General features: G+C 41.7%; 1 protein-coding gene across 3 annotated transcripts in view; it reads right to left on the bottom strand.

The window, feature by feature from the left end:
• The window catches only part of ZDHHC14 (zDHHC palmitoyltransferase 14), a 141,670-nt gene that overhangs the window by 53,064 nt on the left and 72,023 nt on the right, over nt 1-16,583 (bottom strand). For all 3 annotated transcript variants that reach the window (XM_077486266.1, XM_077486267.1, XM_077486268.1), the window contains exons 6-8: nt 16,271-16,408; nt 7,401-7,449; nt 6,414-6,516 (exon numbers count right to left, since the gene is read on the bottom strand). In XM_077486266.1, the coding sequence (XP_077342392.1) occupies nt 6,414-6,516; nt 7,401-7,449; nt 16,271-16,408 (290 nt within the window). The remainder of the gene's footprint in view (nt 1-6,413; nt 6,517-7,400; nt 7,450-16,270; nt 16,409-16,583) is intronic.

Genomic DNA, 16,583 nt, shown 5'->3' with positions numbered 1-16,583 from the left:
AGAGTAAAAATTTCTGATGAGCAGGAAATATCGGCACGTGGAGATCTGCATCCTTGCCTTCGATCAATGCCAAAAATTCCCCTCCTTGCAAAACGGAGATAACTGATCAGATTGACTCCATGCGAAAGGACCCGATATTTAAATGCTGGTTCAGATCTTTGAGATCTAGAATGGGTCTTACCTCCCCGTTCGATTTTAGAACCGTGAAAATGTTTTTTTTTCCCCACAAATGTACCGTATATACTCGAGTATAGGCCGACCCGAATATAAGCCGAGGCCCCCAATTTACCCCCAAAAAAACTGGCAAACTTATTGACTCGTGTATAAGCCGAGGGTAAGACATGCCTGTCCATCCCTGTGTGTGTGTCCGTCCATCCCTGTGTGTCCGTCCATCCATCCCTGTGTGTGTGTGTGTGTCCATCCATCCATCCATCCCTGTGTGTGTGTGTCTCCATCCCTGTGTGTGTGTGTCTCCATCCATCCATCCATCCCTGTGTGTGTGTGTCTCCATCCATCCATCCATCCCTGTGTGTGTGTGTATCCATCTGTGTGTGTGTGTGTGTGTGTGTGTGTGTGTGTGTGTGTGTGTGTGTGTGTGTGTGTGTCCAGCCTACCTGTGTCCTGAGCCTTTGTCCCGAGCCTCCGTCCCGTGCCGAGCCTCCTTGCCTCCGTGCCTCGCCGCCGTGCCTCGCCGCCATGCCATGCCTTGCCTCCGGTCCCGTCCCGTCCCGTCCCGTGCCGTGCCGTCCTGTGCCTTGCCTCCGTCCCGTGCCCTCTTCGTTCGTCGGCGCCTCGGCGGCCATTGTCAAATTCAAAAGCTGCGCCGCCGCCTTCGCCTGTGATAGGCGGAACACTGAATTTCCCAGCAGCCTGTGTTCCGCCTATCACAGACGTCGTATCATCCTCGTCCGTAGTACGAGGATGATACGAAGTCCGTGATAGGCGGAACACAGGCTGCTGGGAAATTCAGTGTTCCGCCTATCACAGGCGAAGGGGGAGCCGGAGGCGCGGCTTTTGAATCAGAATGGCCGCTGTCTGTCTGCTCGACACGCTGATCGAGCGGGCAGACAGCGATGACTCGAGTATAAGCCGAGGGGGGCACTTTCAGCCTCAAAAAAGAGGCTGAAAATCTCGGCTTATACTCGAGTATATACGGTAGATTTTTTATTTAAAGTCAATGGTCACATGACAGTGCACAACTTATTGCATACTAAACAATGTACAAGTATTAGCAGTATACATTACATACATCTGTACAGTAATCAGCCTACAATCATTTTCCATATCGTTTACCACCAATCAGGGGAGAACGAGGTTAACAGGTCTAGTCAAAGTAATCCTCTCACTGGACCTGTGAGTCTTGGATAATTTTAGGGGGAAGGGGGAAAGGGGGAGGAGGGAGGGAGAAGGGACGAAGGAGGTGAAAAGGTTTGAATAAAACCCTCAACACTGCTCCTCTGTGGGAACATTTGATATCACCGTCTGGTATAAGATACAGAGCTAGAAAGACTTCCTTTTCCCTGGAAACATTTGATCTTAGAAAACGAGGAGATGGGAATCCTCGCAACTAGTTTGGAACCTAGAGAAATTGAGGAAGCCACCCATATGTCTTGACATTGTGCTTGCCAGATTTTTGAATATTGCAGAAGCCTTCCCCCCACCCAAGCGAGCGGGGGCACCCCTTCATAAGGAGGCTTTAGTATTTTGTTTTGCAGGTTTTCTGCCCCAAATCCTCTTTTGGCCGTGGGACTGCCCCTGAAGCCTTCCTCTTGAGCTCGATGGTAGAGGCCGTCGAGACTGCCTAGAGGCAGATGCAACTGGCACTGGAGAAGATGCACATTTAAAAAGTAGATGGAGACGTTCTTAAACTTTTTTTAAATGGTAAAAAGAGAACTTTTCCCATTAGAAATCCTTTGGATATATTTATCTAAATCCTCTCCAAATAACCATTCACCATGAAATGGGAAATTGGCCAAGAGCTTCTTACACGGCGCTTCGGCTGACCAACTTTTCAACCATAGGACTCTGCGTGTATGTACCAGTCTTAGCATAAGCCGTGAGGCTTGAATAATAGAATCCTTCATAGCATCTACCATAAAAACATAGTGCTTCTGATACGCCAGCCCATTGCTGGGCCTGCTGATCAGGAATAATCTTAAGTATCTCTACAAACTGGTCCTATATGGACTGAGACACTAATTGCCGCAAGAAACGGAAGCACCACTGAACTTGCCAGAGAAAATGTTGTTCTTAAAAGGAAATTCCAACTTTTTATCTGTTGGACCTTTTAACATGTGTGCATTGTCTACTGGACAAGTGAGATTTTTATTTACCGAGGAGATTGTAGCATCAATTGCTGGGACCCCTCATTTCTTATAGAATTCCTCCTCCATAGGATAAAGTGTAGAAAACTTTTTTGGAGGTAAAAACTGCTCATCTGGGTGTTAACATTCAGAATATATATGCTTTTTAGCCATGAACGGATAGGAAAGGCATCCCCAGATGGGGGAGGCTTTAGTGATCCCAAACCAGAGCAAAAAAAGGGGGGCAGCAAAAAAGTTGAGCGAACCAACTTAGTAAGGGAGTGTACCAACAAACTTTCTTATGAGACTATACCTTCTATATTAGGATCCTCGGAAGCGGACTATCAGCATCTTCCTGATCTCTTTGGGAAGAACTTCCTGATCCCCCGCCCCTTGTACCTCAGGATGAGGGTCCTGAGCACTGGATGGGGATCTGCTACTCTTGGATCCACTATGGTGATCATAGCTTCAATCTTCTGTTCCAAACTTGAAATGGTAGAAAAAACCTCCTGGGTGATATCTATAGGGGCTGAAGTGTCCAGCGCTGCCGCAAACCAGTTTCTCCCAACAGCTCACTCTGACCGGACACATCACTCAGAGGAGGATAACATTTTCTTGGACATGGATTTAGGTTGTTGTAAAACAGTCAATCCCTTAGAACTCTTTGAGGAGTCCCTTGTCCCCATTCCACTCATACAACCGATTTACAAAGCAGATACACTACCTGAAGGAATGCATACACTGCTAAGGCTATAGTCCAGCAAAATATTGCTACTATTAATGCCCAGCTTGAAGCAGTAACAATGTGTCAAAAGAAAAAATGCCTGCGTCACCAAACCTGAAAAATGCCACCTCTTTACTCGTGTGCCTCGACAGCCAGCAGCAGCACACAGTGTGCTTTTAAAAGCTTGCATCAATATGCACCGGGCTTCGGAGAACGCCAACGCTGTTAGCCCCCCACGTTGCTTAGGGCTCCATCCCCCTTTTGCAAAAAGACGTGTTCTCTCGCGCGAGCGGCAGATTACAGGTACCCTCAGACCTAGAGTAAGCATGGCGGGGGGGTTGCAAAATTCGCAGAGTGGCCGCTGCACCCCCCTTTTTTTAAAAAAAAATTGATTCAGGAGCTTTTCTCCCCACGAGAGGGGGAACCCCAGTATAGGGGGGCAACAGGCGGAGGGAAAAATCCCCCCTTAGGCTTACCGGAGGCTCTGCTGCTTCGGCTGGAGGAGAGGAGGAAGTGTTCGGCTCCTGACACAGCGCTGTTTCCAGCATGAGGCAGTGAGTGCTCAATACAGCCCCCAGTGGTGACACATAGGAATAACAATATTTTTAAAGGAGACATAAGAAAATTCAAAAGATTTCTTAGAAAACCCCCACTTACCTTTCCCACCGCAGGTTTTTCTGTGGTAAACAGACCCAATCATCACCCATCATGGTGGGTTCCGTTAAACCTTCAGGAGCTGGGAAACCTAGAGGAAACCCACAATCCTGGACCTGCAACAGCACCCTGCCAGTAAAACTTTATGGCCTCACTACCAAGAAGTATTGGATCCCAGGGTCCAGCTCTCTAAAAAGAGAAGCATTCGCAGGCAAAACCTTGCTTTTTCGGCTACAAGGCCCGGGTACTATTCAATTTGGCCCAAAAAAAGGGCACTTTGAATGGATCCAGTCAGCATGGCTAGCCCCAACAAGAATTACACCAGTGGAGCTCAGCACATCTTTACTCATGACCAACACCTTAGACACTGGCGAAAAAACAGAGGTACTCCCAGTAGTGGGAGCGGTTATATAGGGAGGGCACTTCTGGTCTTAGGGCGTTCCAGTGTCCATCACCTGAAGGTGGCCTATAATCCACATAATAACTACTATGGCTCTGTGTCCCCTGATGTATGAAAAGAAAACACCATAATAAAAGTGAACTTTGGAGGTGGGAGCATCATGGTGTGGGGTTATTTTGCAGAATACAGTACTGGAAAACTTCATATCATTGAAGTAAGATGAATGGAAAAAAGTACAAAAGACATTCTTGATAAAAATCTGTTGCCATCTACCAGGATGATGCAGATGAAATAAGGGTGGAATTTCAGCAAGACAATGATCCCAACCACAAAGCCAAAAGAGAAACTCAATTGGTTTCAAAGAAACAAAAAATAAAGTTGTTATAATGGCCCAGCCAATCACCTGACTTGAATCCAATAGAAAAACTATGGAAAGAACTAAAAAGATCAGAGTTTATATAAGAGGCCCACAGAACCTTCAAGATTTAAAGACTGTTTGGAAGAATGAGCCAAAATCACACCGGAGCAATGTAGGAGACTAGTTTCTCCATACAGGAGGAGTCATGGACCGGCCATTACCAACAAAGGATTTCGTACAAAGTATTAAATACATTCCAGTTAGTATGTTCAATACTTTTTCCCTGTGTCATTCCATTTTATTACACATAAAACTTTGTTTCTCTTATTTGTTGTGGTTTCTTTGTATGGAATGCATGGGTTGTTACTGAGATGTGGTGAAAACATGTCAATAGCACCTTTAGAAATATATATATACCTAGAAAAATAGTGACATGTTCAAAACTAAAATTTTACCTGCTGTATATACTACAGTAGAAAAAAATATATATATATTTTATTGCCATAAAATCTTATAGTGGTTCACTCACATAAAAGGCACCAAAAGCCATGAAAGTTGAATATTGCCCAATGGAAAATCCACCGGCTTACTGCCTTCTGGTTAGGAATGGTCATGGGATAGAGTCAGCTGCTGACTCCTTACTCCAGGAGTAAGGAGAGGATTTCAGAGTAAGGAGTCAGCAGCTGACGCTATCCCATGACCATTCCTAACCAGAAAGCGGTAAGACGGCGGATTTTACATTGTGCAATTTTCAGCTGGCACGGCTTTTATCGCCTTTTATGTGAGTGAACCACTATAAGATTTTATGGCAATAAAATGGATTTACAGAGCGCACTAGCTGGTATGTTTTCTGTTTTATATGGCCGGTATTACATGTGAACATCCCACAAAGGAGAGAGCGGAGCTGTGAAAGCTATAAGGATATACATCCATATATCACTCAAGGAGAACTACATGCTTTGACTCTGGTAAAGACAGGAGTTAAAGTTTGAGGTGAGCTGCTAGAGAGCACTGGTGGTGGATTGCACGAGAACCTCTTTTTGCTTAATTGTGATTGTTTCACACAGGTGTGGCAAAAATATTCGATCTAACGATTTGTTTTTGTTTTTTTTCTAGTCTTAAAATGATTTTACACATTTCTGGGAAGAGGAGTTGTGTTGATATACTTTGATATTAAGAGACTTTTTTTTTGGTACACTTATATTGTGTTTTATGTATGTTGTTACTACTTGCACTGTACTAAATGTATTCTATAGGAGTTTAAAGGTATAGTGAAAACATTAAGTACTGACAGCAATCTATTCACTGCTGGCATTTAGTGTCAACTGATATGTTTATATAGAACTTTCTTTGTCATATTTGGTTGCGCTGATTAATACATACACAATGTATATGGGAATGAAGTCCTGTGTTGGTCAGGAAGGGACCTAGTCTATGCTCCAGGCAATGATAGGTGTCCCTGGAGCCGCACATCAAGTCGAGACCTGCTGTATGATGGTGAATGGCAGTCTGCCTGGACCCCCACTAGGTCATGCCCCCAACATATTTCACTCCCCCCCACAGGAGCTTACTTATCACCATGAGTAAGCTCCAGTGGGCGGAGTGAAATGTGTTGGGGGTGTGGCCTGGTGGGGTACAGGCTGAGAATGCCATTCACTATCACACAGCAGGTCTCGACTTGATGTGTGGCTACTGGGACACCTTTCACTCTCTACCATGTACTTTAGGCCCTTTCACATGGGACAGTCTCCAACTGCAGATCAGCTGCAGGAACAGGTAATATATGTTCCCAGAAGGTGAATTTATCATTCAAGAAATGGAAATTAAAAAAAAAAAAAAACTAACCAGAAAACGAGAATCCTACTCACACTTTGTATAGTACATAAGACATTTGCTGTATATGCAGAACATGAAAGATCACAAAGCTTCAATCAAAAAAAAAAAATAAAAAAATAAAAAAAAAAATGGACTTACATCTTCATTAGTAGTTTGATTAGAACTGATCAAGTATGTATGAAAACCAGATAGGCCAACAATCGACCAAACTGAGAAGAAGCAAACCACAGCTTCCAAAACAGTGAAACTAAAGTCAAGGAATACAATCCTAAAACGTCAATGTACAATGTAAAGTTGACAGTAATCGATCTTTTGAATAGGAGGGAAGAAAAAAAAAAAAAAAAAACATGCACCCCCCCAGATAAGTTAGAAATTAAGCTACATTACTTTTTTTTTTCTTAACACAATACATTAACATATACATTTTAAAAAGGAGTTTTTGCTGGCTATTGTTTTTTAAAGCGGTATTAAACTCAAAAACAGGGCTCCTACTAACGATTATTTGCATAATTGATTAATTGGCCGTTTTTTTTTTTTAGGGTTTAATGAAAACAAAGTATGGTGTATAATTTAGTTAATATGGGGTGGGGGTGAGGGAGGCTCAGTAAAGTGACTGGCCTCAGGTGGCACAAAGATGACACTAATCCTCCTAAAGTTGTACCTGTCTGCAACATTCTCTACATCTGTTCAAAGTTCAGAATTTACAAAGTATGTCTGAGAGCTCAGAAAGAAGGGGGCGGAGAGCTGAACTTATACTCTGCAGCTCAGTGAGGAGAACTCAGAGCCGATTGGAGGAAAGGCACACCCCCCACACAGGAACAGAGCTGACGCTGTCAATCTGTTGGAGGTCCCTCCCCAGTCACAAAGAAGCAGACAGAAATTACACCAAGTCCTCTTATTTGGGCCAAGTATACACTATAGAGGGATATGCTTTGTTCATATTTCATGTCTGAGGTTTACAACCACTTTAAATGAATGGCCTTGGCCCAACTGAGAAAACAAAACTATATAAAGAGAAGTGCATTTTCCCTATAATATTACCAAGGTATGGCAATAAACCAAGTGATAAGTTGCAGAGACAATTTGCAAAAAAAAACAAAAAAAAAAACATAATAAAAAGGATATCTTGCAGGACTGTCCTTTAAGGCATTGAGAAATCCTGTTTGTTGCGATCCTTAAACAGAAACAGAAATAAAAGGCAAAATCAAAACATTGCTGTACACAAAGTAAAATATGGCATTTGTCTTAATGGGAATCTAGGTTTCTATTTTATTTTATAATACCTGGAAAGGGGGCATTTTACCAATTTTACCAGCAAATGGCGAGCTTAATCTTTTCACTGCTGGTTCTCCACTTTTAACCTCAAGTAGCCAAACCCATTTTTGCCATTTTTTAACCATGTTTCACTGGTGTTGACTTACTAAAAACAGACAGCGCAAAATGTAAGGCAGCTCAGCACAGAACCCAATCAGCTGCCAGGTTTCATGGTCAAAGCTTAAGTTAGAAGCCGATTGGTTACCATGCATAGCTGCACCAGATTTAGTAAACCAACCCCATTATTTCTTACCTACAGTTTTGAACGTTTGCAAAAATACCCTAATTTTCATAACACAGGATCCTGCTGATTGTGTACAACCAGCAACAGTTGTGCACATGTTTATGAATATTTGCTAAAATAATATAGTAAAAATCAGATTTAGCACACAAGCAAAACTTACAAAGCTCCTACTAAACCTAGAACTGTATTGATTTAATATAAAAATGTTGTGAAAAAGGTAAAAACTGAATGGTAAGCAAATCTGTAAATAAGCACTTTACACAAACAATGTGGAGGTTGGCTTCACACCTACCCATTGTGGTAACACCCAGTCCACAGTGTTGCGAGTTAAAATGTATGGCTGCAGCATTTTATTTCATCACAATGCTGTGCAATGTGCTGCCATGCATGGAGTTAAATTTGAAAAAGTTTAAGAAAAAATACTATGATGCATTGCAACAGCATGTGTGTGTTATGTGTAACATAACGTGTGCCAGCTGGTGTGAATGGGCCCCTTAGTGTTTGGGGGCACTGCAGTGAACCGACATAAGCAACATGCAGTGTATTACCACTCATTTTTTTCACCAGGGGTAGCTTTGAGGAAATAGGGATTTGAAAAAACATCGCCCATTTCTAACTCCTGTCAAGAACTCGCAATCAAAACATAGAAGCGCTCTGTACTGAAGTGCACAGTACACATTTATTAAGAATGGCTGCGATCAGCAGCTTGTCAGACACCGATCACAGCTTTTCATGAGTCAGCAAATTCTAGGGGACCCTTTTGCTATAGGTTCATGGTTGCTGAAGCGACTGTGAGCTTACAGCCTACGGGAATGCAGAGGATGCAAGGCTAGTGAGCTAGCTTCAAACGGCTCTGTTTTAATGTAACCCTTACAACTTTGGTAGTAAAAAACAAAGTGATTTTCTTGCTTTTCACCAGCTTGACTCATGAGCATGCGGTAAACATCCTGTGTAATGTGATAAGACTATTCAAGTCTATACACAACACATCTGAAAAAAAACACTGCTCACCCTTCTTGTCATCTCATACAGATATGGATTTTCAATTAGAAACCATCTTGACGGAAAGACCAGCATGCACTGACAAACAGTCATGAGCACACCCTGTGTTGCAAGCCAATTGCAAAATAAAAAAAATGACCAAAAACATAGTTCCACTATGAACTAAGCTAAATATAATAAAAAGAACAGTGCTCAAAAATTGAAATTAAAAACAGACGTGTGTCATAGTGCAAACTTTACTAACAAATATGTATTCTTAAATATTTAAATAAATCAGTAGTCCATGTATATACAAATCATTAATAGTAACAGTTCATAAGAATGTCGACGAGAGCACTATATATATATATATATATATATAATGTGCTCTGTACACACAATCAGAAAAATCGGACAGAAAATAAAATTGAAGTGATCGTGAGCTAAGCTGGTTGTTAGTACACGCCTTTCCAAAATTATACAAAGGGACAAAAATGAAAACTTTTCTTGTACGATTTCTGCTTAAACAGTTTTCATCCGAAAATACAATACATCACTTCCGAATATTTACTCTGTCGTAAGAGAATTTTTGCAGTGTAGTAACTTTGTTTTATATAAAAGACTAGCACTCCAAAAAAACAAAAAACAAATAACAGATGATCATTTGTCCGTTAATCTCATTGTATGTACCAGGTTTTAATCTGGTCTTTCTGAACTTTCCAATGAAATTCCTCAGTGTGTCCCAGCACCAATCCAATGTGCTCCCCAGAGAATATGACTGCACAAACTATAGGCAGCAAAGTGGGCTCAATTCTCTATGAGAGCAATGACCATCCAAAAACCGACAGCATGACCCTGAAGACTGTCCCTTTAAGATGACGATCTGGAGATCGCAACGTTCGTGCCATTTCACCATAGAAGGAGCAAATAAAAGTGAAATAAATGTAATCTTTATAAAAATATGTATTGTGTAAAGAAACTCCATGGTGTGCACCACCACCAAGCCAATGCACTCACCGGATCAGATGGCTGCACAAAATGTGAACAGAAAATAGGAGCAGTAGAAATCACCAGGTCCCAGCAGTTCACAATTTAAAAGAATTGATCCTCTCAATATGGCACCGACCAGGCATGTATCATGTGGCAATGCCCTGGTAAATAGCAGGACTGTATGGAACAAGTGGTTGCCAAAGACAGAGCCAAACAGAAGATATAAAGTGTGGTATTTATTCAAAGTATGAGTAAACAGGTAAGGATTGAAAACAAACCGAATTCTGGACTTACAAATTTGGCCACCAAATACACATCATGCGACAGCGACATCGGCACTCTATCCACCCGATGCATTTTACACTCTTGCACATCAGGGGTCTCATGGCAAGTGTCTCATATAAATACAGAACCTAACTGGAGTGGATGGAGCCATGAACGGAAGCCATTTGTCGAAGATTGGCAGCCATTTTCTATAGGATTCACCTGTAATTGTAAGTATATAAAAAAAAAAAATAGTCCCTGATGATGCACTAGAAAGCTAAACACGTTGGGCGAGTGCAATTTTTTTTTATTACTTTTGAGGAGCATCCACATATTGCTGCCATCCCATTTGTTGTCAGTGGTGAACTAGACCTGCCGTTACCAGCTCCAGATGGTCATCTTCTTAAAAGGGACCATCTTCATGGTGAAGCTATCAGTTTTTGGAGGTCAAGCCCAGTTTTCTCCTTGTTCCATACAGTCCTGCTATTTACCTGGGCGTTGGCACAAAATACATACCTGGTCGGTGCCATATTGAGAGGATCAGTTCCTTAAAAAGTGATCACCCTTAAATTGTGAATTGCTGGGACCTGGTGATTTCTACTGCACCTTATTGCTGTTCACATTTTGTGCAGCCATCTGATCTGGTGAGTGCCTTGGATTGGTGGTGGGATACACTGAGGAATTGTGTTGGAAAGTTCAGAAAGACTTTTAAATCACTGAGGTATCAACAGTCTTATGAACTGTCACTATGATTTATATATACATGGACTGACATATTTAGGCATACATATTTATTGGTAAAGTTTGAACTTTATGAGTAGTCACAGTTTTAATTTAAATTTCTGAGTGCTGCACTGACTATATTTCACAGCAAAGATTTGGGCATATTTTCCTTTAGTGCTAGTAGGTATTTTTTGCTATGAAGTGCTGGCCCTTTTATATTTATTATGAACAGAGTTTGATGGGAAGTAGGATAACTATGTGAATGATGAAAATGTCCTTTGCACTGTTTCTACTTTTTCACATAAGATTAAAAAGAAAAAAAGGGAAGGAAAATATCCAATTTAGGGCCCATTGGTCTGCTCTTTTGTTCTACATTAATGTGGGCTGTCACGCACCAACATGCGGTGCCTTAAGGCAACCTGTTTATAGTTATATAATGAACTACCAAATTACAAAAAAACAAAAAATAGACATCCAACACAATGCACCACAACGCATGGAACCTTAGTGCATTGCGACGCCATTCAAAATGAAAACGGGACTTTCCTACCAAGTTAAAAATTTAGGCTATATCCGACTGTTCTCCCTTTTAGAAAACCATGAGGGTGACATTCTCAATGAGAAAAAAAAAAAAAAAATTACATTATAACTGTCATTACTAAAATATTCTAAATTAAGCTTATTTTAACACATTAAAAGCATTGCAGTAGATGACCGAGCTCAACCACCATGTAAAAATAAAATAAACTAGCTCTCATAATACCTTAGATTATGGCTAATTCCTATACTACAGACTTCTATTGAGAATAGAGTTTTCTAAAGTCTGTGGTACAGTGTTACACATGTGCAGTCCATTGGCTACCAGATCAGGTGAGCAGCATTTGGATGTGTGTATTTTTAAGGGGCAATGCCCCCCAAAAATTAACTGCAATGGTCTGTCTGCCAGATGTCTTCAGGCCAACTTTCATACAGAGATGGAGATGCAAAGGATGACATGCAAAGGAAATAAAGAGATAAATGGGATATTTTTTAAAAAAGGTTTCAGAATCTAAAAACGTATGTGCGTCTTTGAAGGGGGTTGGTTAAGCTTGCATGGAGTCCACCTACAGCATCTCACAAGTGAGTACACCCCTCACATTTTTGTAAATATTTTATTATAGCTTTATGTGACAACACTGATGAAATTGCACTATGCTACAATGTAAAGTAGTGAGTGTACAACAAAGCCACTAAATGTCTAAACCAGGCAACAAAAGTGAGTAACACCCCTAAGTGAAAATGTCCAAATTGGGCCCAAAGTGTCAACATTTTGTATAGCCACCATTATTTTCCAGCACTGCTGTAACCCTCTTGGGCATGAAGTTCACCAGAGTGTTACAGGTTGCCACTGGAGTCCTCTTCCAATCCTCAATGACGACATCATGGAGCTGGTGGACATTAGAGATCATGCGCTCCTCCGCCTTCCATTTGAGGATGCCCCGCAGATGCTTAATAGGATTTAGGCCTGGAGACATGCTTGGCCAGTCCATCACCTTTCCCCTCAGCTTCTTTAGCAAGGCAGTGGTCATCTTGGAGGTGTGTTTGGGGTCATTATGTTGGAGTACTGCCCTGTGGCCTAGTCTCCAAAGGGAGGGGGATCATGCTCTGCTTCAGTATGTCACAGTACATGTTGGCATTCATGGTTCCCTCAACGAACTGTAGCTCTCCAGTGCCAGCAGCATTCATGCAGCCCCAGACCATGACACTCCCACCACCATGCTTCATTGTAGGCAAGACACACTTGTCTTTGTACTCCTCACCTGGTTGCCACCACACACGCTTGACACCATCTGAACCAAATAAGTTTATCTTGGTTTTATCAGACCACAGGACATAGGATTCCTTCTGGGACGACAGTCATGCAGACCAATTTGATGCAGAGGGCGGCGTATGGTCTAAGCATGGACAGGCTGACCCCCCCCCCCACCCCTTGGCCGATGGCCTAGGCCAGTGATGGCGAACCTTGGCACCCCAAATGTTTTGGAACTACAGTGGTGTGAAAAAGTGTTTGCCCCCTTCCTCATTTCCTGTTCCTTTGCATGTTTGTCACACTTAAGTGTTTCGGAACATCAAACCAATTTAAACAATAGTCAAGGACAACACAAGTAAACACAAAATACAATTTGTAAATGAAGGTGTTTATTATTAAAGGTGAAAAAAAATCCAAACCATCATGGCCCTGTGTGAAAAAGTGATTGCCCCCTAAACCTAATAACTGGTTGGGCCACCCTTAGCAGCAACAACTGCAACCAATCGTTTGCGATAACGTGCAATGAGGCTTTTACAGCGTCCTGGAGGAATTTTGGCCCACTCATCTTTGCAGAATTGTCCTAATTCAGTTACATTAGAGGGTTTTCGAGCATGAACGGCCTTTTTAAGGTCATACCACAACATCTCAATAGGATTCAGGTCAGGACTTTGGCTAGGCCACTCCAAAGTCTTCATTTTGTTTTTCTTCAGCCATTCGGTGGTGGACTTGCTGGTGTGTTTAGGATCATTGTCCTGCTGCAGAACCCAAGTTCGTTTCAGCTTGAGTACACGAACAGATGGTCGGACATTCTCCTTCAGGATCTCTTGGTAGACAGCAGAATTCATAGTTCCTTTTATCACGGAAAGTCTTCCAGGTCCTGAAGCAGCAAAACAGCCCCAGACCATCACACTACCACCACCATATTTTACTGTTGGTATAATGTTCTTTTTATGAAATGCAGTGTTCCTTCTACGCCAGATATACTTGGACACACACCTTCCAAAGAGTTCCACTTTTGTCTCATCGGTCCACAGAATGTTGTCCCAAAAGTCTTGGGGATCATCAAGATGTGTTGTGGAGAAATTGAGACGAGCTTTGATGTTCTTTTTGCTCAGCAGTGGTTTTCTCCTTGGAACTCTGCCATGCAGGCCATTTTTGCCCAGTCTTTTCCTGATGGTGGAGGCATGAACGCTGACCTTAACTGAGGCAAGTGAGGCCTGCAGTTCCTTGGACGTTGTTGTGGGGTCTTTTGTGACCTCTTGGATGAGTCGTCGCTGCGCTCTTGGGGTAATTTTGGGCGGCCGGCCACTCCTGGGAAGGTTCACCACTGTTCCATGTCTTCGCCATTTGTGGATAATGGCTCTCACTGTGGTTCGCTGGATTCCCAAAGCTTTGGAAATGGCTTTATAACCCTTTCCAGACTGATAGATCTCAATTACTTTCTTTCTCAATTGTTCCTGAATTTCTTTGGGTCTCGGCATGATGTGTAGCTTTTAAGGATCTTCTGGTGGACCTTACTGTGTCAAGCAGCTCCTATTTAAGTGATGCCTTGATTGTGAACAGGTGTGGCAATAATCAGGCCTGGGTGTGGCTAGAGAAATTGAACTCAGGTGTGGACAACCACAGTTATAGTATGTTTTAACAAGGGGGGCAATCACTTTTTCACACAGGGTCATGATGGTTTGGATTTGTTTTCACCTTTAATAATAAACACCTTCATTTACAAATTGCATTTTGTGTTTACTTGTGTTGTCCTTGACTATTGTTTAAATTGGTTTGATGTTCCGAAACACTTAAGTGTGACAAACATGCAAAGGAACAGGAAATGAGGAAGGGGGCAAACACTTTTTCACACCACTGTACATTTCCCATGATGCTTATGCACTCTGGAGTGTAGTTGAGCATCATGGAAAATGTAGTGCCAAAACATCTGGAGTGCCAAGGTTCGCCATCACTGGCCTAGGCCATCGGCCATCTTTATGTAGAGCAACAACTTTTTTTTTTTCTTCCAGATCAGAGTTCTTTGCCATGAGGTGGCATGTTGAACTTCCAGTGACCAGTAAGAGTGAGCGATAACACTAAATTTAACACACCTGCTCCCCATTCACAGATCTTGTAACACTAATGAGCCACATGACACCGAGGAGGGAAAATGGCCAATTTCGCCCAATTTGGAAAGTTTCACTTAGGGGTTGTTGGAAGTGAATAAGAAGTAACGTTATATATCTAAGGTTCTACACAGTTGTTGGTACAGCCGAACTCAGCCATGTTGATGTTTGCATGACACATGTTTAGAATGTGTAGAGGAATGTGGCAGAATCTGCATATCAAAGGAGTTACCTTCAGCCCAACTGGTGCACACAAGCTTCAAAGAGATTGATGACAAAGACGGCCCAGGGCACATCAGATGGGACTGGCCACAAAGCCAAGTATGGCAGGACAGTCAGTAATATTAGGAGGGCTGTCATGTGAACACTGATTGGTCCAAACCAAATGGGACTGGCAGTAGGGTGTGGTATGGCTGAGGTATGTTTGACAAAAAGGTTTGCGACCATGAGGTCTTTCTCTGTCTCTTTATTCCATCATGAGGCGTAGCTGCGAAGGTCGGATAAGTATGGCATATATTGTACTTTGATTGTATGCTATGTATTATTGTAACTTCTATTGATACCTTATGCACGCTGTATTATTTCCTTGGGAAATAAATAAGATTTGATTGACCTTAGACCGTGTATTGATTCCATAGCCAAGGGTGGTAGCATTGTGGTATTAACAATAACATGTGCTTGGCGTAATTGATAGATTAGCTGAACTATAGGGACTAGACAAAGGAATACATAACTGATAATAATAAGAATAGAGTGAATTGATCAGTTACTTCAGGGGTGTACTCGCTTTTGTTGCCAGCAGTTTAGACATTAATGGCTGCGTCTCGAGTTATTTTGAGGGGGATAGCAAATTTACACTGTTACACAAGCTGTACACTCACTACTTTACATTGTAGAAAAGTGTAATTTCTTCAGTGCTGTCACATGAAATTCTATAATAAAATATTTACAAAAATGTGAGGGGTGTACTCACTTTTGAGAGATGCTGTACAGTGGTTTTTCTTCATATGGTCTTATATTCCTATATAGTGAAATTGAAGCAGTATCTTTTCTCGAAAACAGATAACTTTTTTTGTGCAGTACACAGAAAGATCAAATAACGTTGGAACAGCATAATAAATGTACAGAGCGTACCCCTTGCTGAGACCAAAATGTAACAATCAAGAGCAATAACACTGCTGTGACCAAGAAGAGACTATAAAGCAGTTCAAAATAATGGGGGGGGGGGGGGGGGGGGAAATTACACCATATCTCATCTCAACACCAGAGGCTACAAATTAACTTTCTACATGCTGCTGCCAGTTTACTGTCTGGATAATGAAGTCCTAAAATTAAGTAAAAGATAGATGCAACGTCTATAGTTTCAAGTTTTTCATTTAATAAAAATGTATTTAAAAAACACTTTGGTCTTCCACATATGTTCACAGACATCCCTCTAATTGTATATAATTGGAACTATTTCTTTAAATATTAATGTTTATTAAAAAGGCCAAATTCACATGCCAATAAACCGTGCACTCGGATCTAGTGTAGGGCCAATGACAGAAAACACAACAAACATGGCTTGCCTGAGCATACTTACGAAGAATGACGTGCGTGATTACGAATGCAAATATAAACACTGTCAGAAAGGACAGGGATAAAATGAACATGTAAAAAAATCTGTAGTTTCTTTTCCCCACGCAGTTTCCCACCCAAGGACAGTGGTGATCAAAGCGCTCTGAAATGAGAAGCAAAAAAATAAAAAATAAAATAATAAAAAAAATAATGGCAGAGAATTAACTTTTTTGCATTGAAGAAACATGCATGAATGCCAGTGTGATAATGACAACTGCTATACCCAGTAGGCGTTCAGTAAATGATGTGGAAAGAACACTGAAAATCCAGAGCAGAGT

Source organism: Lithobates pipiens, unplaced genomic scaffold (genome assembly GCF_037356315.1).
Source record: "Lithobates pipiens isolate NorthernLeopardFrog02 unplaced genomic scaffold, aLitPip1_a1.2 Scaffold_18, whole genome shotgun sequence".
NCBI lineage: Eukaryota > Metazoa > Chordata > Amphibia > Anura > Ranidae > Lithobates > Lithobates pipiens.
Note: the sequence above shows the minus strand (reverse complement) of the source record. Positions and strands in the feature narration are given on the sequence as shown.